This window comes from Carcharodon carcharias, chromosome 1, assembly GCF_017639515.1.
Source record: "Carcharodon carcharias isolate sCarCar2 chromosome 1, sCarCar2.pri, whole genome shotgun sequence".
Lineage (NCBI taxonomy): Eukaryota > Metazoa > Chordata > Chondrichthyes > Lamniformes > Lamnidae > Carcharodon > Carcharodon carcharias.
In genome coordinates this window covers 115,579,888-115,598,485 of record NC_054467.1, presented here as the reverse complement: position 1 = coordinate 115,598,485, position 18,598 = coordinate 115,579,888, and the positions used below count along the sequence as shown (strand labels likewise).

The window sequence follows — 18,598 nt, the reverse complement described above, 5'->3', positions numbered from 1 at the left end:
AAACAGCACTTGTAGTTCTGAAAACAAGGGCACTAGTGATCTCCATTTTGTGCCGATTGAATCTAATTTAGGTCTAAATTTAATGAAGGAAAGAATACCCTGAAATTTCACAGGCCATTTTGTCTGAGTAGAATTACAGTGTTTCTCTAGCTGCTGACTTCATCCTAATTCCAAGGCATGGAACTATTTAATAATTGGGGCAGGTGCTCAGCGCCAACAGCAATGCTACAGAGGCTCACGTTCCACTGTAAAATCAGGAACTGAGTGGCACCCAGATACTCTGAAAAGACTCTCACAGACCAGATCCGACCAAGAAAAGACAAATCTGGTGTATGCAGCAACAGCCAATGGTCTATCAGGACAAGATTTTATTAACTAGTGTTTGGCGCTTGGATTTAGCAGAATGCGTGGGGCTGTTGATGGGGCTCACTGATCCTTTTCCGACTCTTCACGTTCTTTCCCTCTTGAAGAGTTTTATGTTGCTCATCCTCATCCTGATTCATCTTCGTTTAACAGACAGGTAGAACAGCACAGGGTACAATTGTTGATATAGCAGGACATTTTGATTTGTCCAGGCACCAGAACTCCCATTTAAGCATATCCATAATGGATTTAGTGGAAGTATGGACTTTCACTGTAGTGTCTTCTGGGTTGCTGTATAACAAACACCACAGAGGGCTCATGAGCCAGGCTCACAGTTTGTATCATCAGCCTAAAAGGAGCCAGTGGCAGTACTGTTGACAGCCAGGCAATGATGGCATAATGTGTGCTGCCACATCATGTTATGTTGATGGTGCAGCACCTCTTTCTATTCATACAGTTGCTAATCCTTTGCAATGTAGCACATAAGTCTACATCCATATTGCTGATCACTCCTGGATCTTGTGGAACCCTGTATTAGGCCCAGGTTTTGGGTTCTGCATTCTGATAAGTAAGAGGGTAAGCATAAAGATTTACACCCAGATCCTGATAGCCTTGAGAAGATACCTCCTGTACCGAGACCCCAAGGGCCAAATTTTCCCATCAGACGCAGAAATCGGGAGATAGGACTGATCCCTCATCATGTTCCTATTTTCATCTTCAGCCTGCCAGAAGGCAGGATTTCCATGGGGTCAGAGTCTTAATGACCCTGACACGGGTCTGCCACCCAATTAGTGGCCAGGAGGGCAGGCCTGGAGGCAGGACAGCAGGGAAGCAGGCTACATGCTGGCCCAAATGACTGCCGTCTGTGCACGGCCTTAAAACAATGGGAGGATCTTCATCTTCACAGTGGCCAAGGCAAATGGTACCCAAGATAGGGTGGGGAAAGGTCAGTTAGTAAAATCTCATTGTTTTTGTCTAAACTTGCACTTTCTGCCATCAATTAAAACTGTTTCAGCTCTACCACCCCTTTTCTCACCAGGTTGGAGTTGGCCAGCTTCACCGAGTTCCGAACAGCTGCCTGCCCCCGTGAAAATCTCAGGAAGTCAGAAGGTGAGCTCTTAACAAGCTCCCTAATGACTTCAACAGGCTCAATCAACAAGGCGGTGACTGCACTTTCCCACCGGCCCCTCCTCCCGCTCTTCTGCAGACCTCAGGAAAGTCAGCAGAGTCCAGAAATGAGGCAGCAGATTAGTATGCAGGCTGTCAGCACCATTTTTTTCTGCCATCCTACTTCTATATCGCCCCAATTTCGGGCAGGAAAATCTGCGCCCCCCCCCCCCCACTCCCCTCAAAAGTGTAAAAGTGTCTGGAAGTTGGATTGAGAGCTCTGTCCAAGCTAAACCCTCCAGTGTCATTGCCTGCACTCCCCTGCTTCTGGTAAGCTGTTGTGTGGGACGAGGGGTAGAAATTCTAAAATGAAGCTGAGCAAATCCATTGATCTCCAAGAGGACAAAGTTTTGCTAGTGATGTTGCATATGAGGCCAGTGACCTGAATCGGGCCCCCTATCTTCTGCCTCACATCTTGCAAGATCAACTTTAGTACCTTCACTTGTTCATCGAACATTCCCCTTTTTATAGCAAGACCCTTGAGTTTGGAGTCTGTGCTTCCACAGACAAGGGAACTCCACAGCCTTTATTGAACAGTGTTCAAATTCTCACTCTAGTCCATCAGCTACCTTGTGCTCACATTAGAAGATCCGCAAGCTAGAAAGGTTAAAGTGGCCAAGTCAAAGTGTCTGAGCTGGTGCATGGGACACAGAAGGCAGATGAAAAATGTGACACAATGGAGGAGGAAAGCATAGGATTAAGATACAAGAGATGGAATTATTATCATCTCTTCTGTAATACACCACTCAACAGCTTAGAAACTCTTGCATTAGTGTAGTATTTGCTAAATGTATTTTGTAAGATTATTTGGTTACTAACCAGAACACTAATTGTTAAAATCTACCTTTATTATAAGAAACTAACATCTAACATTGTAGTTTACTAACATGACTTTATTATATACCCTTCTTTGTAGGATAGTAAAGTGGAAAAACTTAGGGCAGAGTATAGAAAGGTGCCAAGGTAGAGGGATTCAGTAAGTTTGCGTCAAGTTTTAAGAGCTCACTTGTAGCGAAAAGCTGGGACCTTGGAGGCTGTGAGAAAAACTGCTTGTATATGAATGGAATGTAGAATGTCTCACTCTACCAGATAAAGAACCACAGCATATAAAAGCATTGAGATATCATAGCACATACAAGGTGCATTACTTACGTAAATATGTATGTTTAGCAACAGCCACATGAACTATTCCTGGTTACTCAAGGAAAGCATGCTCTCACACAGGGCTAAAGATGATTGGGGAAAGGGAGGGATTAATTGGCTAAGAGAGCGATCTCATCAAGGAACAAAACAAACAGAGGCAAGGCACAAGAGAGAGAGGAGGAGTAAGGTTTGAAGACCAAAAGACCAAAGCTGCAAGATAAATTTGTGCACTCTGCCATCCACATCTTGACAGGGGTAATATAATCTGTGTTAAAGTGTAAATCAATGTCCAAATTTGTTGACATGGTTTATTTGAGAACTTAATAAACTTGACCTGACCTTGTTTCAATAAAGTCGATTCACAGCAAAGCTGCCAAGTCTGTTCCTGCCTTAAAGGGGTTTCAAGCACCCCAAATCCTTACAATTTCATTCAAATGACTTACCTCATTCAGTACATCATTGATTTCTTTTAATGCCAATGAATCAGATTCATCAATGCCAGGTGCTTCTAGAAGCTCTTTCCCAATCAAGATCTTGCATGGAGCATAAACCTCGATGGTTTTCAATGCTGTTATTTTCCTACGCCGCAGGGTTATCTCTTCGCTTGGTATTTGCTGTGTGGTTACATATTTCTGCAGATTTTCCTGAATAAGCAATTTCAAATGGGTCATTTTAGTAATTGAAATTCCAAAGAGATTTCATACAGTAGGCTTAATGTCCAGATCTGTCCTGTCTACACCCCTGAAATTTCCCATTTCATTTTATGTTAACAACATCAGTTGGGGGATTTTTCAAGTCTCCTTGCAGTGTGAAGCCTCACAGTATGAGAGCTGGAATCACAGAATGATCTACAGTATTCTACCCCACCTCCTATCCTATCTCCAGTCCAATGAGATTCCATACTGTGAGTGCAAAGTTGCTCCCCATATGGATTTGGGCAGAATAACTAATGTAAAAATATTAGCTCAAAGTTCCAGTAATGGAGAAAATGTTTCTTCAAGGTCCAGTCAACAACACAGAGCAAAGATCTGGATTAACTTAATTTTAAAACATTTTAACTGAAGGAACAGAACAGTGTTAAGCAGGAACAGGATCACTGGGAAACAGCCTGGGATCAGTGAAGTGGTGGGGTGGGGGGAATCAAACTGTGACATTACAAGAAGGCCATGAGTTGATTGGCTGGTGAGTGTTGTAGCTTTGTTCCCCTTTCTCCACAGTTAGGGAATTAGTCTAAGGAGCTGGGAAATTTAGAGATTTGGTCACCCCGTAGATTAAGAGTATGCAGGGAGAGAGGGTATGGATGACCACCGGACAGTCAAGAAGACGCAGGCAAGAGGTGCAGGAGTCCCAAGTACATCTCACTCTCCAACCAGTTCTGAATACTGATGAAAGTGATGGTTCATCTCAGGAGTGGAGCCAGAACTAAGTCCACGGCACCACAGCTAGCTCAACTGTACAAGTGGAATGAAGAAGACTGGAAGAACAATAGTGATAGGAAATTTCACAGTTAGAACAACAGACAGGCGTTTCTGCAGGATGGTATGTTGCCTCCCTAATGCCAGAGTCACTAAGCAGCTGCAGAGTGTTTTGAGGGGGGGCAGGGTGAACAATCACTGATTGTGGTCCTTAGCAGAATCAAAGATATACAGTCTTAATACAGAAATACTCTGCTTAACATTGACTCACATAATGTTGTTTCATTTTAATGTTGTTAATAAAGTAGTCAATATATTCAGTTAACCCTGCCAGTTTCACTTTAAAGTTGTTTGCCACAGACTTCCTCTTCTGTAGCTTGCCTGCACAGAAAACCTTTCCCGCAGTGCTTCTGCTCTCACCCTCAGTCCCTTTTCCCCTCCGCTGCTGCCCTGGCCTCTGGCATGGTTCTCCGGCCTCCAACCCCTCCCCGCCCAGGGCATTACTCTCTGGCCTGCCTCCATCCCAACAATGGTCTCCAGTCTGCCTCCCCCCTCACCCCGGCTTTGCCTCCTGCTCTTGCCTCCCACTCTCTGATCTGTTTTCAGCTGCTCTGCTCCTGGATTCACTGCTGGCTCTGGTTCTGAACTGAAGCTCCTGGCTTACATCTAATGGCAGGGATTGGTTGGTGCAGGTACTCTCAGGATTCAGTTGTTTCCTGTACCAACCAGCTTATGCCACTATATGAAGCCTGGTCAATCTAAAATTACAGCACTGAGGTGAGTGTAATTTTTTATTTTAAGACATGGATTGCATTTCTTTTATATTCATTTTAATTTACAAGTTATTTCAACTAGGAATACACAGTACTGTGCTTGTTTGGTACAGTATTTCAACTTGTTTTTCCATATAAAAGATGTCCTAAGAAACCTAACTCTGGCTTTAACATTGATTCTTATGGGGACCCATGATTCACCTAAAGCCTTTTCACTTAAAATTGTGATTTTCAGGAATACAACCACAACCTTAAGTGAGGACTCCCTGTAGGTAGAAGGAAGGATTTGGACTGCAGTCAGAATTTAGAAAGCTGGGTAGGAAATTAGCAAGCAGGATCTCAAAAGTAATAATCTCCGTATTACTCCCACTAACAGGTGCAAGTGACTATAGAAATAAAGGATAAAGCAGATAAATGCATAGCTGAAGTGATGGTTCAGGAGGGAGGATTTTAGATTACTGGGTCATTGGAACTAATTATGGGGGAGATGGGACTTTACAGGCCAGACGACTTGTATCTAAACAGACCAGGACCAATTTCCTTGGGGGAAATTTGCAGGTGCTATTGAGGAGGGTTTAAACTGACCTTACATTGCTATGAGAACCAGGAGCTAATACAAGAGAGAAATACCAAGGTGCACAGAATATTGGGAGAGACATAAGGCACTAGCGTAGGAAATAATAAGGTATTAGGTGGGTTCAGTGTAAGAGGGAAAGTAATAAAGTCTAAATTAGAGTTACTGTGCATGTATATAAATGAGCGGAGTGTGGTAAATAAGATAGATGAGTTGCAGGTTTAGATGGCTATGTGAAAATATGATGTTGTTGCAATAATGGAGACCTGGCTCAAAGAAGGCCAGGACTGGGTATTAAATATTTCTGGATACAGTGTGTTCAGGAAAGATAGGGAAGGAAAGAAAGGTGAAGGGGTGTCAGAATTGATTAAGGAGAGCATTGCAGTGCTGGAGAGAGAGGGTGTCCAAGAAGGGTAAAGGACAGGATCTATTTGGCTAGAGCTAAGAAACAACAAAGGTGCAATTAAATTGCTCGGTAGTCTATAGGTCACCAACTAGTGGGAAAGATGTAGAGGTACAAATTTGTAAGGAAATTACAGAGGGGCAGGAATTTTCAGAGCGTGTTCAGGAAAATTTTCTACAGCGGTATGTTTCCAGTCCAACAAGAAAGGAGGCATTGCTGGACCTGGTTCTTGGGAATGATATGGTCAATGGATCGAGTCAATATGAGAACATTTAGGGGATAGTGATCATAGTATCAGGAAGTCTTATGGCGTAGTGGATAGTGCCCCTGCCTCTGAGCCAGAAACTCTGGGTTCAAATCCCACTCCAGGACTTGATAGCCATAGAAGATGCATTCATAACATGGCCAAACAGGTTGATTATTAACTAGTAAATCCTTCCAAGCACCTGTTGCAAGCAGTAAGAGTGGAGAGTTTCCTACTTTGCCATGTTTGATGCAGAATGGTGCTCCTCAAGCTATAGCCTCAGGCAACAGGCTACCAATCTGTTCCAGAAAAAATTAGCTATGGAAACAGAGGTAAGCACATGTTTTGTCTGCCTCATGTGCACTGGATATAAGAAGAAGATAATAGTGCCATAGTGGCTATGGAAAAAGACAAAGAACAATAGAAAGTGAGAATAATTAACTGGGAGAAAGCGAACTTCAATGGGGTAAGAATGGATCTAACCCAGATAAATTGGAATCAAAGATTAGCAGACAAAAGTGTAACTGAACAATGGGCTGCCTTCAAGGAAAAGACCAGGTGCAGTCAAGGTATATTCTCATGAATGCGATAAATAGTGCAAACAAATCCAGAGTTCCCTGAATGATGAACAAGATGGAGAGTAAGTTGCAGCAGTAAAAATGTGCCCTAGACAGATGTCAGGTGAATAACACAATGGTGGACCAGGCCAAATAGAGAAGGTTCAGAGGTTACTTGAAACAGCAAATGAGAGAAGCAAAGGCAGAGTATGAGAACTGGCAGCTAATTTGAAAAGGAATCCAAAAGGCATATAAATAATAAAAGGGTTTTAAATGAAAGAGTAGGGCCAATTAGATATTAAATGAATATTTTGTATCTGTCTTTACCAAGGAAGAAGATGTTGACCAGGTCATGGTGAAAGATGAGATAGTTCAGGCTCTTGAAGGGCTTAAAATTGATTAGAAGGGGGTATTGGTTATGCTCTCTATACTTAAAGTTGATAAGGCACCAGGACCGGATGAGATGCATCCAAAGATACTGAGGGAAATGAGATTGGAAATTTTGAAGGCACTGACCATAATTTTCCAATCTTCCTTAGACTCAGGGATAGTACCAGAGGACTGACAAATTTCAAATGTTACACCCTTGTTCAAAAAAGGGTGTAAGGATAAGCCCAGCAACTACAGGTCAGTCAGTTTAATCTTGGTGGTGGGGAAGCTTCTAGAAATAATAATTCGGGACAACATTAATTGTTATTTTGTCAAATGCAGATTAATTAAGGAAAGCCAGCATGGATATGTGAAGGAAAAACCATATTTAACTTGCTTGAGTTTTTTTGATGAGGTAACCAAGAGGATTGATGAAGGTCATACTGTTGATGTGGTGTACATAGACTTCCAAAAGGCATTTCATAAAGTATCACACACAGGCTTTTGAGCACAGTTATGGCTCATGGAAGAAAAGGGACAATAGCAACATGGATACAAAATTAATTGAGTGACAGGAAACAGACAGTAGTGGTTAATAGACATTTTTGGACTGGAGGAATGTTTTTAATGGAGCTCCCCAGCGGTCGGTGTTAGGACCCCTGATCTTCCTGAAATATATTAATGACTTAGACTTGGTGTATAAGGCACAGTTACAAAATTTGCAAATGATATGAAACTTGGAAGCATTGTGAATTGTGAGGTGGATAATGTAGAACTTCAAAAGGACATTGACAAATTGGTTGAATGGGCAGACAGGTGGCCGATGAAGTTCAATGCAGAGAAATGCGAAGTGATAGGAAGAACAGGAGAGACAAAATAAAATAAAGGGTACAACAACTAAAGGGGGTGCAGGAGCAGAGGGATCTGGGTAAGTATGTGCACAAATCATTGAAGATGACAGGACAGGTTGAGAGTGGTTAATAATGCATACAACATCCTGGGCTTTATCAATAGGGGCATAGAATACAAAAGCAAGGAAGTAATGATAAACCTGTATAAAACACTGGCTGAACATCATCTGGAGAATTGCGTGCAGTTCTGGGCACCACACTTTAGGAATGATATGAAGGCATTATGCAGAAAAGTTTCACAAGAATGGCTCCAGAGATGAGGACTTCAGTTACACGGAATGAAGAAGCTGGGATTCTTCTTCTTGGAAAAGAGAAGGTTGAGAGGAGGTTTGATTGAGATATTCAAAATCATGAAGAGTCTGGATAAAGTAGATAGGGAGAAACTGTTCCCATTGGTGGAAGGATTGAGAACCAGAGGGCACAAATTTAAAGTAATTGGCAAAAGAAGCAATGGTGACATGAGGAAAAGCTTCTTTACGCAGCAAGCGGTTAGGATCCAGAACGCACTGCCTGAGCATGTTGTGAAGGCAAGTACAATCATGGGATTCAAAAAGGGATTGGATCATTATCTGAAAAGGAAGAATGTGCAGGGCTACGGGGAATGGCAGGGGAATGGCACTAGGTGATTTGCTCCTTCAGAGAGCCAGCCCGAACACAACGGGCTGAACCACCTCCTTCCACCTGTAACCATTCTATCATTCTATGACCTAATCTGTAACCTTAAGACATCCTTTCCTTCTTTCAAATTCTATCACAGTATTCCAGTAGAAGAAAAATAAAAATAAAACTTAAGGACCTTTATGGTGGTATTGGCTAAATGTGACAAACCATACCCTAATAAATATGCGATCCTGCTTTACATCTTCGCCATCGCCCACATAACACTCTGAAGTTCCAGCCAAATCCTTTACATCTTGACGAAGCTGAATGGACCCTGGACTTTCAATATTCTGCAACACATTCTTTAGATAATACAAGTTAAAATCAGACTTCCAAAATATTTATTTGAAGCCAAAAAAACCAAGATATTTTTAAAATTCAATACCTGATCAAAAGAGCCATCTGGGAAGTAAGTAGTGAGAAGACAAAACAGTTCCGCTAATGCTTTCCGAGAAGTGTCTCTTCGGTCTTTTTCGGTACTGAAGCCAACATCACTACCTGTTAGTTAAATGAAAAGCATACAATCATTAATGATGGTGAATCATGTTACACTCTGGAGTATTTAGTCAAATAGGTTTCACTTAACTATCACAAAGTGAAATGTAAGAACACCTCCATCTGCTGAGTTTCATGTCTGCCATGCAACTGGGCCGAATGGAATATTCATGGGAGATAAAAATGTTGTTTCTGTACTCCCCTAGTCCATGTTCTAGAGGTTCAAGTAAATAATACCATTAAAGTGTGAGTCCAGCTAGATATAGTACAAGAGTACAAAGTAATAATAAATTTATACAAGATACTCAGTAGGTTACCGTTGTGCCTGCAGTTTTGGTAGCTCAGTTATATAAAGTGTAGATGTAATGTCACTAGAATAGCAAACTATAGCTGTGAAGAAAAATTCAGGGAGTTGGAAGTATTTCCATTAGAACACTAGAACATAGGAACATAGGATTTAGGAGCAGGAATAGGTCATTCGGCCCTTCAAGCCTGCCCTGCCATTCAATGATATCATGGTTGGTCTGATTGTGGCCTCAGCTCCACTTTCCTGTCTTCCCTAATAACCCTTGACCCCTTGTCAATCAAAAATCAAAACAATGCAGCCTTGAATAAATTCAATGACCCAGCCTCCATGGTTTCCTGAAGAAGAGAATTCTACAGACTAATAATCAAATGAGTCAAAATATTTCTCCTAATCTCAGTCTTAAGAGGGAGACCTCTTATTTTCAAACTGTCCCCTTGTTCTGGGCTCTCCCATAATGAGAACCATCCTCTCAGCTTCCACCCTGTCAAGTCCCTTCAGGATCTTACATGTTTCATGATCACCTCTCACTCTTCTCAACTCCAATGAATACAACTTGTTCTATCTTTCTTCATAAGATAGCACCCTATCCCAGGTATCGAGTGAACCATCTCTGAACTACTTCTAATGCAATTATACTCTTTTTCAAATAAGGAGACTAAAACTGTACACAGTACTCCAGATGTGCTCTCACCAATGCCCTGCACAGCTGCAGTAAAACTTCCCTACTTTTATATTCCATTCTCCTTGCAATAAACAGTAACATTCCATTTACCTTCCTAATCACATGCTGTACCTACATATTAACTTTTCATGATTCATGTACCAGGACACCCAGATCCCTCTGTACCTCAGAGTTCTGCGGTCTCCCTCTATCTAAATAGTATACTGCTTTTCCATTCTTCCTGCCAAATTTTCCCATATTATTCTCCATCTGCCAAATTTTTGCTCACTCGCTGAACCTCTTGAAATCCCTTTGTAGACTTCTTACTTTTTAACAACTTACTTTCCTACCTATTTTAGTGTCATCAGTAAAAATAGCTACTGTACATTTGGTCCCTTCATGCAAGGCAATGCTATAGATTGTAACTATTTTCAGCTTGCCAAACCAAAAAAAGACCCACCTATTCATACTCTCTGCTTCTGGTTAGATAACCAATCCTCTATCCATGTTAATATGTCACTCCTTATACCATGAGCTCTTATTTTGTATTGTAACCTTTGATGTGAAACTTTATCAAAAGCCTTTTGTAAATCTAAGTGCACCACATTTACAGGTTCCCCTTTATTCACCTTGCTTGTTATTTCCTCAAAGAACTCTAATAAATTGGTTAAACGCGATTTCCCTTTCACAAAACCATGTTGGCTCTGCCTGATCCCATTATGATTTTCTAAGTATCCTGCTTTAACCTCCTTAATAATGGACTCTAGCAATTTGTCTATTAAAGATGTTGGAGTAACTGGCCTGTAGTTTCCTGATTTCTGTCTCCCTCCTTTCTTGAATAAAGCTGCTACATTTGCTATTTTTCAATCTGCTGGGACCCTGCCAGAATCTAAGGAATTTTGGAAGAGTACACCCAATGGCTCCACTATTTCCTCAGCCACTTCTTTTAAGACCCCAGGATGCAGGCCATCAGGTACTAGAGACTTTAGATCTGATAGTTTTCCCACAACTTTGGAGCAGTGAAGAGGAATGGAGGAGTAGCATGGAGGAGTGAAGTGGGAAGGGCCTGACGTCCTGGGTTTGGTTGGGAGGGGGCGCAGGTTGGTGCGGGGGTGATGGTTTCTCAGTCAAGATAAGAAAATGAGGGACCTAAAGGGTGGTTTCAGTACTGTCCACAGGTGACTCCATCTCAGGGTATTATATGGCAGAGTACTTACGGGGCTTTAAGTTCACCTACAACATTTCAATTGTCCCCACTGAGAGTGATTTTGGACAATGTCCATAGCAATGTATAGAAGGGAGAGTTAGCTGAGTCGGCAAGTTCAGCCATGTCCCACAGAGTGGCAAATACAACACTGGACACGAGCATGATAATTCAATAAAGAGTGAATGCAAAAGCACATCACTGGTTATTCCACAATAAAGAAATGAGCCTAACTCCCCCATAACCATCAATGCATACCAACCATGAGGTGTGCCAGTACATTTAAGCTATTCTTAACAAAGAACAATGATGCACAAATGAATAAATTGAAACCAAAGTGATGTGAAATATTTACAAGCAAAATTTAAATTTGAAAGATACCTATGCCACCTTTGTGCTCTTAATAAGCTTTAAGTTAGTAGCAATGAAGTTGTATAGGAAGGTTGTGACCATATTGAAGAGCCTCCCTATTTGATCAGGGGACTCTTTTAGAGCCAGCCTGTGCCTGCTGCATTTTCAAGTAATATTGGGTTGCAACACTGAAAAACGGCCCCTGCCACGTAATCTCACGTGTCTGCCATGCTTGCCCTTTAAATGTGAGTGTGCATTTTAAATTTTAAATGTAATTCCCTATATGTGACTCCAGACCCACAACAATATGGTTGACTTTTAACTATTCTCCAAAACGGATTCATAAGCTACTCAGTTGTGTCAAACTGCTACGGAAATATCTAATGATAACAAAACCAGAAGGGCCACCTGGCAATGATCCAGGCACTGGCATAGTCACTGGGTTAAAATCCTGGAACCCCCCTACCTAATAGCACTCTGGGTGCAGCTACACAACACAGACTTCAATTGTCAAGAGAGTGGTTTGCCATCACATTCTCAGGGGCAATTAGGGATAGACAAAAATTGTTGGCATTGCTAGTAATGCTCACATCCTGTGAACATTACTAGCAGTGTCAGCATTATAGGATGAAAGAAATAAAGAAAGAAAAAGCATGTTGTCATGTTCACACCATATGAACATATGAACTAATGAAATTATAAAGTATAAACCCAAAATTGGTACCTTGCTGTAAAATAAAATGGATTGAGATGTCAGGTGACCTTTTGTTTCCTGCCAATATACATGCAACTGCAAGATCCTGAGTTAATCCTCTGTCTGGATAAGTTTCGAGGAAGTCGTTAAAATGCAAATAAACATTCCTGTGGTTAATGGATGTACTTCATCAACCAATTAAAGAGACTGGTTTCACAATACTGTTTGCAGATTCTTTGACTCCAAAGTTGAAATCCAGTGACTGGTGTGAAAAGCTGTATGGGAGGAATTTCCGCTCGTAGGGGGGAAGTGCAGGAGTGGGCGAGGGCAGGCGCACCTCCAATTGGCGCCCCCAATTGAGGGCGCGCTGCCATTTTACGTGGTCAGGCCAATTAAGTCCTGCCCAGCGTGATGTCTGCCAGGAAGCGCTATGTGCTCCCTGTGCAGGTGGGGGTGATTCCCTCAGCTGAGAATGCACTCTTTCACGCTTGCGCGCGCAAGAGCGCATTCATCTCCCTGAGGCTAAGTGCTGCCTCAGGGAGATCGGTGCCAGATTTAAAAATGGTAAAGGTGCAAAAACAAAATTTCCCTGACATGTCCCCTCATGTGACACTGTCACATGAGTTGGGACATGTTCATCACTTTAAATCATACTTATTAAAATTTTTAAAACATTCATGAAACCTCATCCCACCCGTGGTTGAGGTTACATGCTTTTTCTGAAGCCTGTCAGGGCTCCCGGCCTGCCCGCCAACCCTAAGGTTGGACGGGTAGGTCTATTAATGAGGTTAACGACTTTGTCAATGGCCTCAATAGGCTGATTCGGCTGCACCCCTGCCGACCTGAAAATTGAAATGACGCGGGGTGATGTCGGGAGTTTGCCTGACGTCATCCCATGTCATTTTACATGTCAGCGAGCGGGCCCTGCTCCCCTCGCTCGCCAACCTAAAGATCCTGCCGTACTTATTGTTATGAAAGTATAATAATTTTCATAATATTATTCTGGTTTATTGGAAAGTAGGTTTATGGGTGTGAGTGTAGATGGCTCTGCCTGTGTGATTTAATTACATTTGGAGTCAAGTAAACTGCAAGCTTGAAATTATCAAAAGAAGCTAGGTGTAGAAATTTATTTGAAATGCCAATGAGTAAACATGGATGCTGTCTTAGCATGCAAGGTGTGAAGGGAATTTCCATTCTTAGACAGGTGAAGAGATTATTTGGATTTCAAAGGGATGTTAGTATGTTTACAACCATCCAGATAAGCAAGGTTAAGCAGTGTGTTTATTTTTCCCAAAGGTTACTTACAATATTGGCAACATGTAAGTTTTTATATTATGGGAAAGGTAAGTTCCAAAGACATATGGAGCAATGGAATTTACATATTAAAGAGAGGGAAACATATATAGCTGGAAGGCAATGTTGGAGGCCATGTAAGGTCTAACAGGAGTGTGTGAAACTTCCTTGAAGAAGCCTCCAGCCATTTGTGCAGAAGTCTGTTTTATCCAGTAACTGAAGTTGGAGAAAACCATTTGAAATTCCACTGTCAAGTGGCCACTGTGTTAACTTGCTGGCTTATTTTTTTTAAATCTAAAATTTATTTTGGACTGTTGCCTTACAGGGAGTATATAACTGGGAGTCAGGTTAATTAGGAATTTTAGGAATTGTTATAGTATTAAGTAATTGTAGTCTTATGCACGTGCTTGAAATCTTTTATTTTGTTAATAAATATTCTAATTTGATTTGTAATATCTCTAAAGGTCTTAGTGGACTGCCTACTTCTGAATTCATCTTCTCATAATAAATACAAATTTCAAAACCGTTGTGATAGCATGACCAAGTTTCTCTTGTGGATTTGGTCTGCCTGGCAGATATCATCTGCCACGTCATAACATTATCAAGGTGGCATGTGAGTGATTCTCGAACTCCATTGTCTGGCAATGGCCCCACCATTGGAAATTATTTATGAGGTCACATGACAGAAAGAGCTTAAGGCTCTTATCTGAATGCACGCAGCATTTGGAACAAGAGATTAATTGACGGCACAAATAGAAATAAATTAATATAACTTGATAGCTATTATAGAGACGTGGTTTCAGGGTGACCAATACTCAAGGGTATTCGACGTTCCAGAAAAATAGGCAAAAAGTAAAAGGAGGTGAGGTAGCTTTGTTAATAAAGGAAGGTGTCAATGCAGTGGTGAGTAGTGATATAGATGCAATAGATCATGATGTAGAATCAGTTTGGGTAGAAATAAGGAATAGCAAGGGGAAGAAGTCACGGGTGGGCGTAGTCTATAGGCCCCCAAAGAGTTGCCTCACTGTAGGACAAAGTATAAATCGGGAAATAATACAGGGGTGTAAGAAGGGCACTACAATTGTCATGGGTGATTTTAATCTGCACATTGACTGGACAAAGCAGACTGGCAGGGGTAACATGGAAGATGAATTTGTAGAGGCATCAGAGGGTGTTTCTTGGAACAACACATTGCAGAACCTACCTGGTAACAGGCTATTTTAGATCTAGTAATGTGGAATGAGGGGCGATTAATCAGAGATATCATAGTTAAGGATCCTCTAGGGGGTAGCGATCACAACGTGGTAGAATTTCAAATTTGGGTTGAGGGCGAGCAGCTCAGGTTTCGAACCAGTGTTCTCAACCAAGATATTGCAATTACAGAGGTATGAAGAAAGAGTTGTCTAGTGTGTGCTGGAAAATAGACTAAAGGGAAGGTCAGTGGATGAGCAGTAGCAGACATTTAAGCAGATATTTCATAATGTTCAGCAAAACTCATCCCTGTCAAAAGGAGTCAATGAGAAGGATGTACCACCTGTGGTTAACAAAGGTGGTCAAGGAGAGTATCCAATCAAAAACTAAAGCATACAAAGCGGTGAAAACTAGTGGTAGGCCAGAAGATTGGGAATTTTTTAGGAATCAACAGCAGATGACTAAAAAGCTAATAAAGAGGGAGAAATTGATTATGAAAGTAAATTGGTGAGAAATATAAAAACAAACAGCAGGAGCTTCTACTGGTATATAAAAAGAGAGTAGCTAAAATGAGTATGGGATCCTTGGAGGATGCCCCTGGAGAATTGATAACGGGAAACAGGGAAATAGCAGATAATTTAAACCAATATTTTGCATCGGTCTTCACTGTGGAGGACACTATAAACATCCTGAAAATAATCAGATGAGCAAGGAACTAATGGGAGGAGAGATCTTGTAGCAGTCTCTATCACAAGGGACAAAGTATTTAACAAACTAATGGGACTAAAGGCAGACAAGTCACCAGGGCCTGATGGCTGGCATCCAAAGGTTTTAAAGGAAGTGGCTGCAGAGATAGTGGAGGCATAGGTTGGAATACTCACAAACTCACTGGATTCCGGGAGGGTCACAGCGGATTGGAAAACCACTAATGTGATGCCTCTGTTCAAGAAGGGAGGGAGACAAAAAGCAGGAAACTATAGGCCCATCAGCCTAACAACTGTCATTGGGAAAATACTAGAGTCCATTATTAAGGAAGAAATAGCAGGACATTTAAAAAAGCTTAACGCAATCAAATAGAGTCAACATGGTTTTGTGTAAGGGAAATCATGTTTGACAAATTTATTAGAGTTCTCTGAGGATATAACAAGCAGAGTTGATAAAGGGGAACCAGTAGATGTAGTGTAGTTGGATTTCCAGAAGGCATTCAATAAGGTGCCACATAAAAGGTTATTGCACAAGATAGGAGCTCACGGTATTGGGGGTAATGTATTAGCATTAATAGGTTAACACACAGAAGACAGAGTATCAGGATTAATGGGTCTTATTCAGGTTGGAAAGACGTAACTAGTGAACTGCCACAAGGATCAGTACTAGGGCCTCAATTATTCACTATCTATATTAATGACTTGGAGGAGGGGGCAGAGTGTAATGTATACAAATTTGCTGATGATACAAAAATAGGTGGGAGGGCATGTTATAATGAAGACATAAGGAAGCTGCAAGGGGATATAGGTAGGTTGAGTGAGTGGACAAAAACTTGGCAGATGGATTTAACGTATGCAAGTGTGAGGTCATGCACTTTGGTAGGAAGATTCAAAAGGCAGACTATTATTTAAATGGAGAGAAACTCCAAAGAAGTGCAGCACAGAGGGATCTGGGTGTTCTTGTGCATGAAACACAAAAAGTTAACATGCAGGTGCAGCAAGTAATTAAGAAGGCAAATGGAATTTTGAACTGTATTGCTAGGGGATTAGAATTGGATTGTAACAAGTCTTGTTGCAACTGTAAAGGGTGTTGGTGAAGCCGCGCCTGGAGTACTGTGTACAGTTTTGGTCTCAGTATTTAAGAAAGGATATACTAGCATTGGAGGCAGTTCAAAAGAGATTCCCTCAGCTGATTCCTGGGGGATGAAGAGGTTGACATATCAAGAACAGCTAAACAGGTTAGGCCTTTATTCATTAGAGTTTAGAAGAATGAGGAGTGATCTTATTGAAATGTACAAGATTCTGAGGGGGCTTGACAGGGTAGATGTTGAGAAGATGTTTCCACTAGTGGGGGAATCTCGAACTAGGGGGCATAGTTACAGAATAATGGGACACTAATTTAAAACTGAGATGCAAAGGAATTTTTTCTCTCAGAAGGTAGTGAATGTCTAGAATTCTCTACCCCAGAGAACTGTGGAGGCTAGATCACTAAAAGTATTTAAAGAGGAGGTAGATAGATTTTTGAGATATCAGGGAGTTGAGGGCTATGAGGAGCTGGCATGAAAGAGGAGTTGAGGCCTGGGGCAGATCAGCCACGATCCTATTGATTGTTGGGGAAGGCTTGAGGTCCGAATGGCCTACTCCTGCTCCTATTTCTTATGTTCTTATGTTATGTTAGAACCTAGGTTTATTATAAGGAGATTTAAGAAGGCATGTTCTTCTCATACAGACACAGAAACATCTTGACCAGTGGAGGAAAAAGACCCTGCATACGAAACACCAGTAAACAGAGATTCAGGTTGGCCTTGACCTCTCTACCTGAGGAACCGTGCCAGGGCTTTGCTGCAGAGTTTTGCTTTGCACCTTGACTGGGGTGGAACAAGAGAAATCTGCTACTCTGAACTTAAAATAACAACAAATCCATCTTTGTAAACCTCCAAACTCATTTCTTCGGTGGTCAATAAAAAAGGATTACAGTCTTGCATCGTTTCGAGTTTTCACCCAGGGGAAAACAAGTGTAACAGAGAACTCTTGAAATCCTAAGACCAAAATGCAAGCTATTTCTTGAACTACAATCTCTCCTTGAGTGTGTGTGTTTAGCTGTATGAGGGTGAGAATAGGTGTAATCACTTATATGTTCGGGTGTTGAATAATAAACATTTAGCTTTCTTTTAAAGCTTAAGAGAAATCCTGACAGTCCTGACAGCTGCAGCACTCAGGTTTAAAAAACTTTTTTAAAAAACATTCTGTCTTTGGTCAATCGAGAGGTGGAAAAAAAGGAGCCATCTTATCATCTCTCCCCTGTCTGCAACAATGTGGATTTATGTAGTGCCATTCACAGCCTTAGGAAAACCATAGCTGATGAAGTACTTTTTGAAGAGTAGTTACTATTGTAATGTACTCAAGTCAAATACAAGTAAAGGCATACCTTAGCTGATACCAAAAATTAAATCATACCAAAGATCATCTTGTGATTTAAATTGCCTGATAGTCGTTTATCTATGAATATTTATGAATGTTTATCATAATGAGATCTGAATACTAAAATAGATACCTTCTTTTACCATGGTCACCAGCTCATAAAGAATTGATTGAAGTTCTTCAATGTTGAAGTATTTTATTTTCATTTGATAAACCGTGCCATATTTCAAACGAACATTGCATTTTGTGGTTGTTGAATGAATATTTGTTATATCCTTCCTGGAATATACATGCAATCAAAAATCATAAATATCGTCATGTTCGACTAAAAGCATGTCAAAATTTAACTGCACAATAAATTACAAGTACAGCATCTTAAGTTACGAATTATTCAAAAGTCAATCTTAATTCAATATTTCAAAGCGATTATGTTCTAAGAAACAACAATATCTGCTGTTATAAATGAAGTAATTGATTAAGTGGCTATGAAACAAATAATTGACTAAAGTAAAATTAATGAGTGGCTATGAAATTTGTCAACTAGTTGCTGGCTCTATTTCAGCAATCTGCCCAAGTTGTCATGGGCCATAATTTTTTGCTCGGCGTGCGCCCAACATACTCGAGCGTAAAATGACGCGCAATGACGTTGGGCAAGCGTCCCAAGGTCATGTACTTGCGCAATGTTTCGGTCAGTGGGC

General features: G+C 41.1%; 1 protein-coding gene across 4 annotated transcripts in view; it reads right to left on the bottom strand.

Annotated features, from left to right (window-relative positions):
- Positions 1-18,598, bottom strand: part of LOC121284814 — a 142,364-nt gene that overhangs the window by 68,122 nt on the left and 55,644 nt on the right. For 3 of the 4 annotated variants that reach the window (XM_041200540.1, XM_041200557.1, XM_041200567.1), the window contains 5 exons: positions 18,034-18,179; positions 9,166-9,288; positions 8,965-9,077; positions 8,753-8,881; positions 3,117-3,317 (listed from right to left, as the gene is read on the bottom strand). In XM_041200540.1, the coding sequence (XP_041056474.1) occupies positions 3,117-3,317; positions 8,753-8,881; positions 8,965-9,077; positions 9,166-9,288; positions 18,034-18,179 (712 nt within the window). The remainder of the gene's footprint in view (positions 1-3,116; positions 3,318-8,752; positions 8,882-8,964; positions 9,078-9,165; positions 9,289-18,033; positions 18,180-18,598) is intronic. The other variant, XM_041200551.1, reaches the window with a different exon arrangement.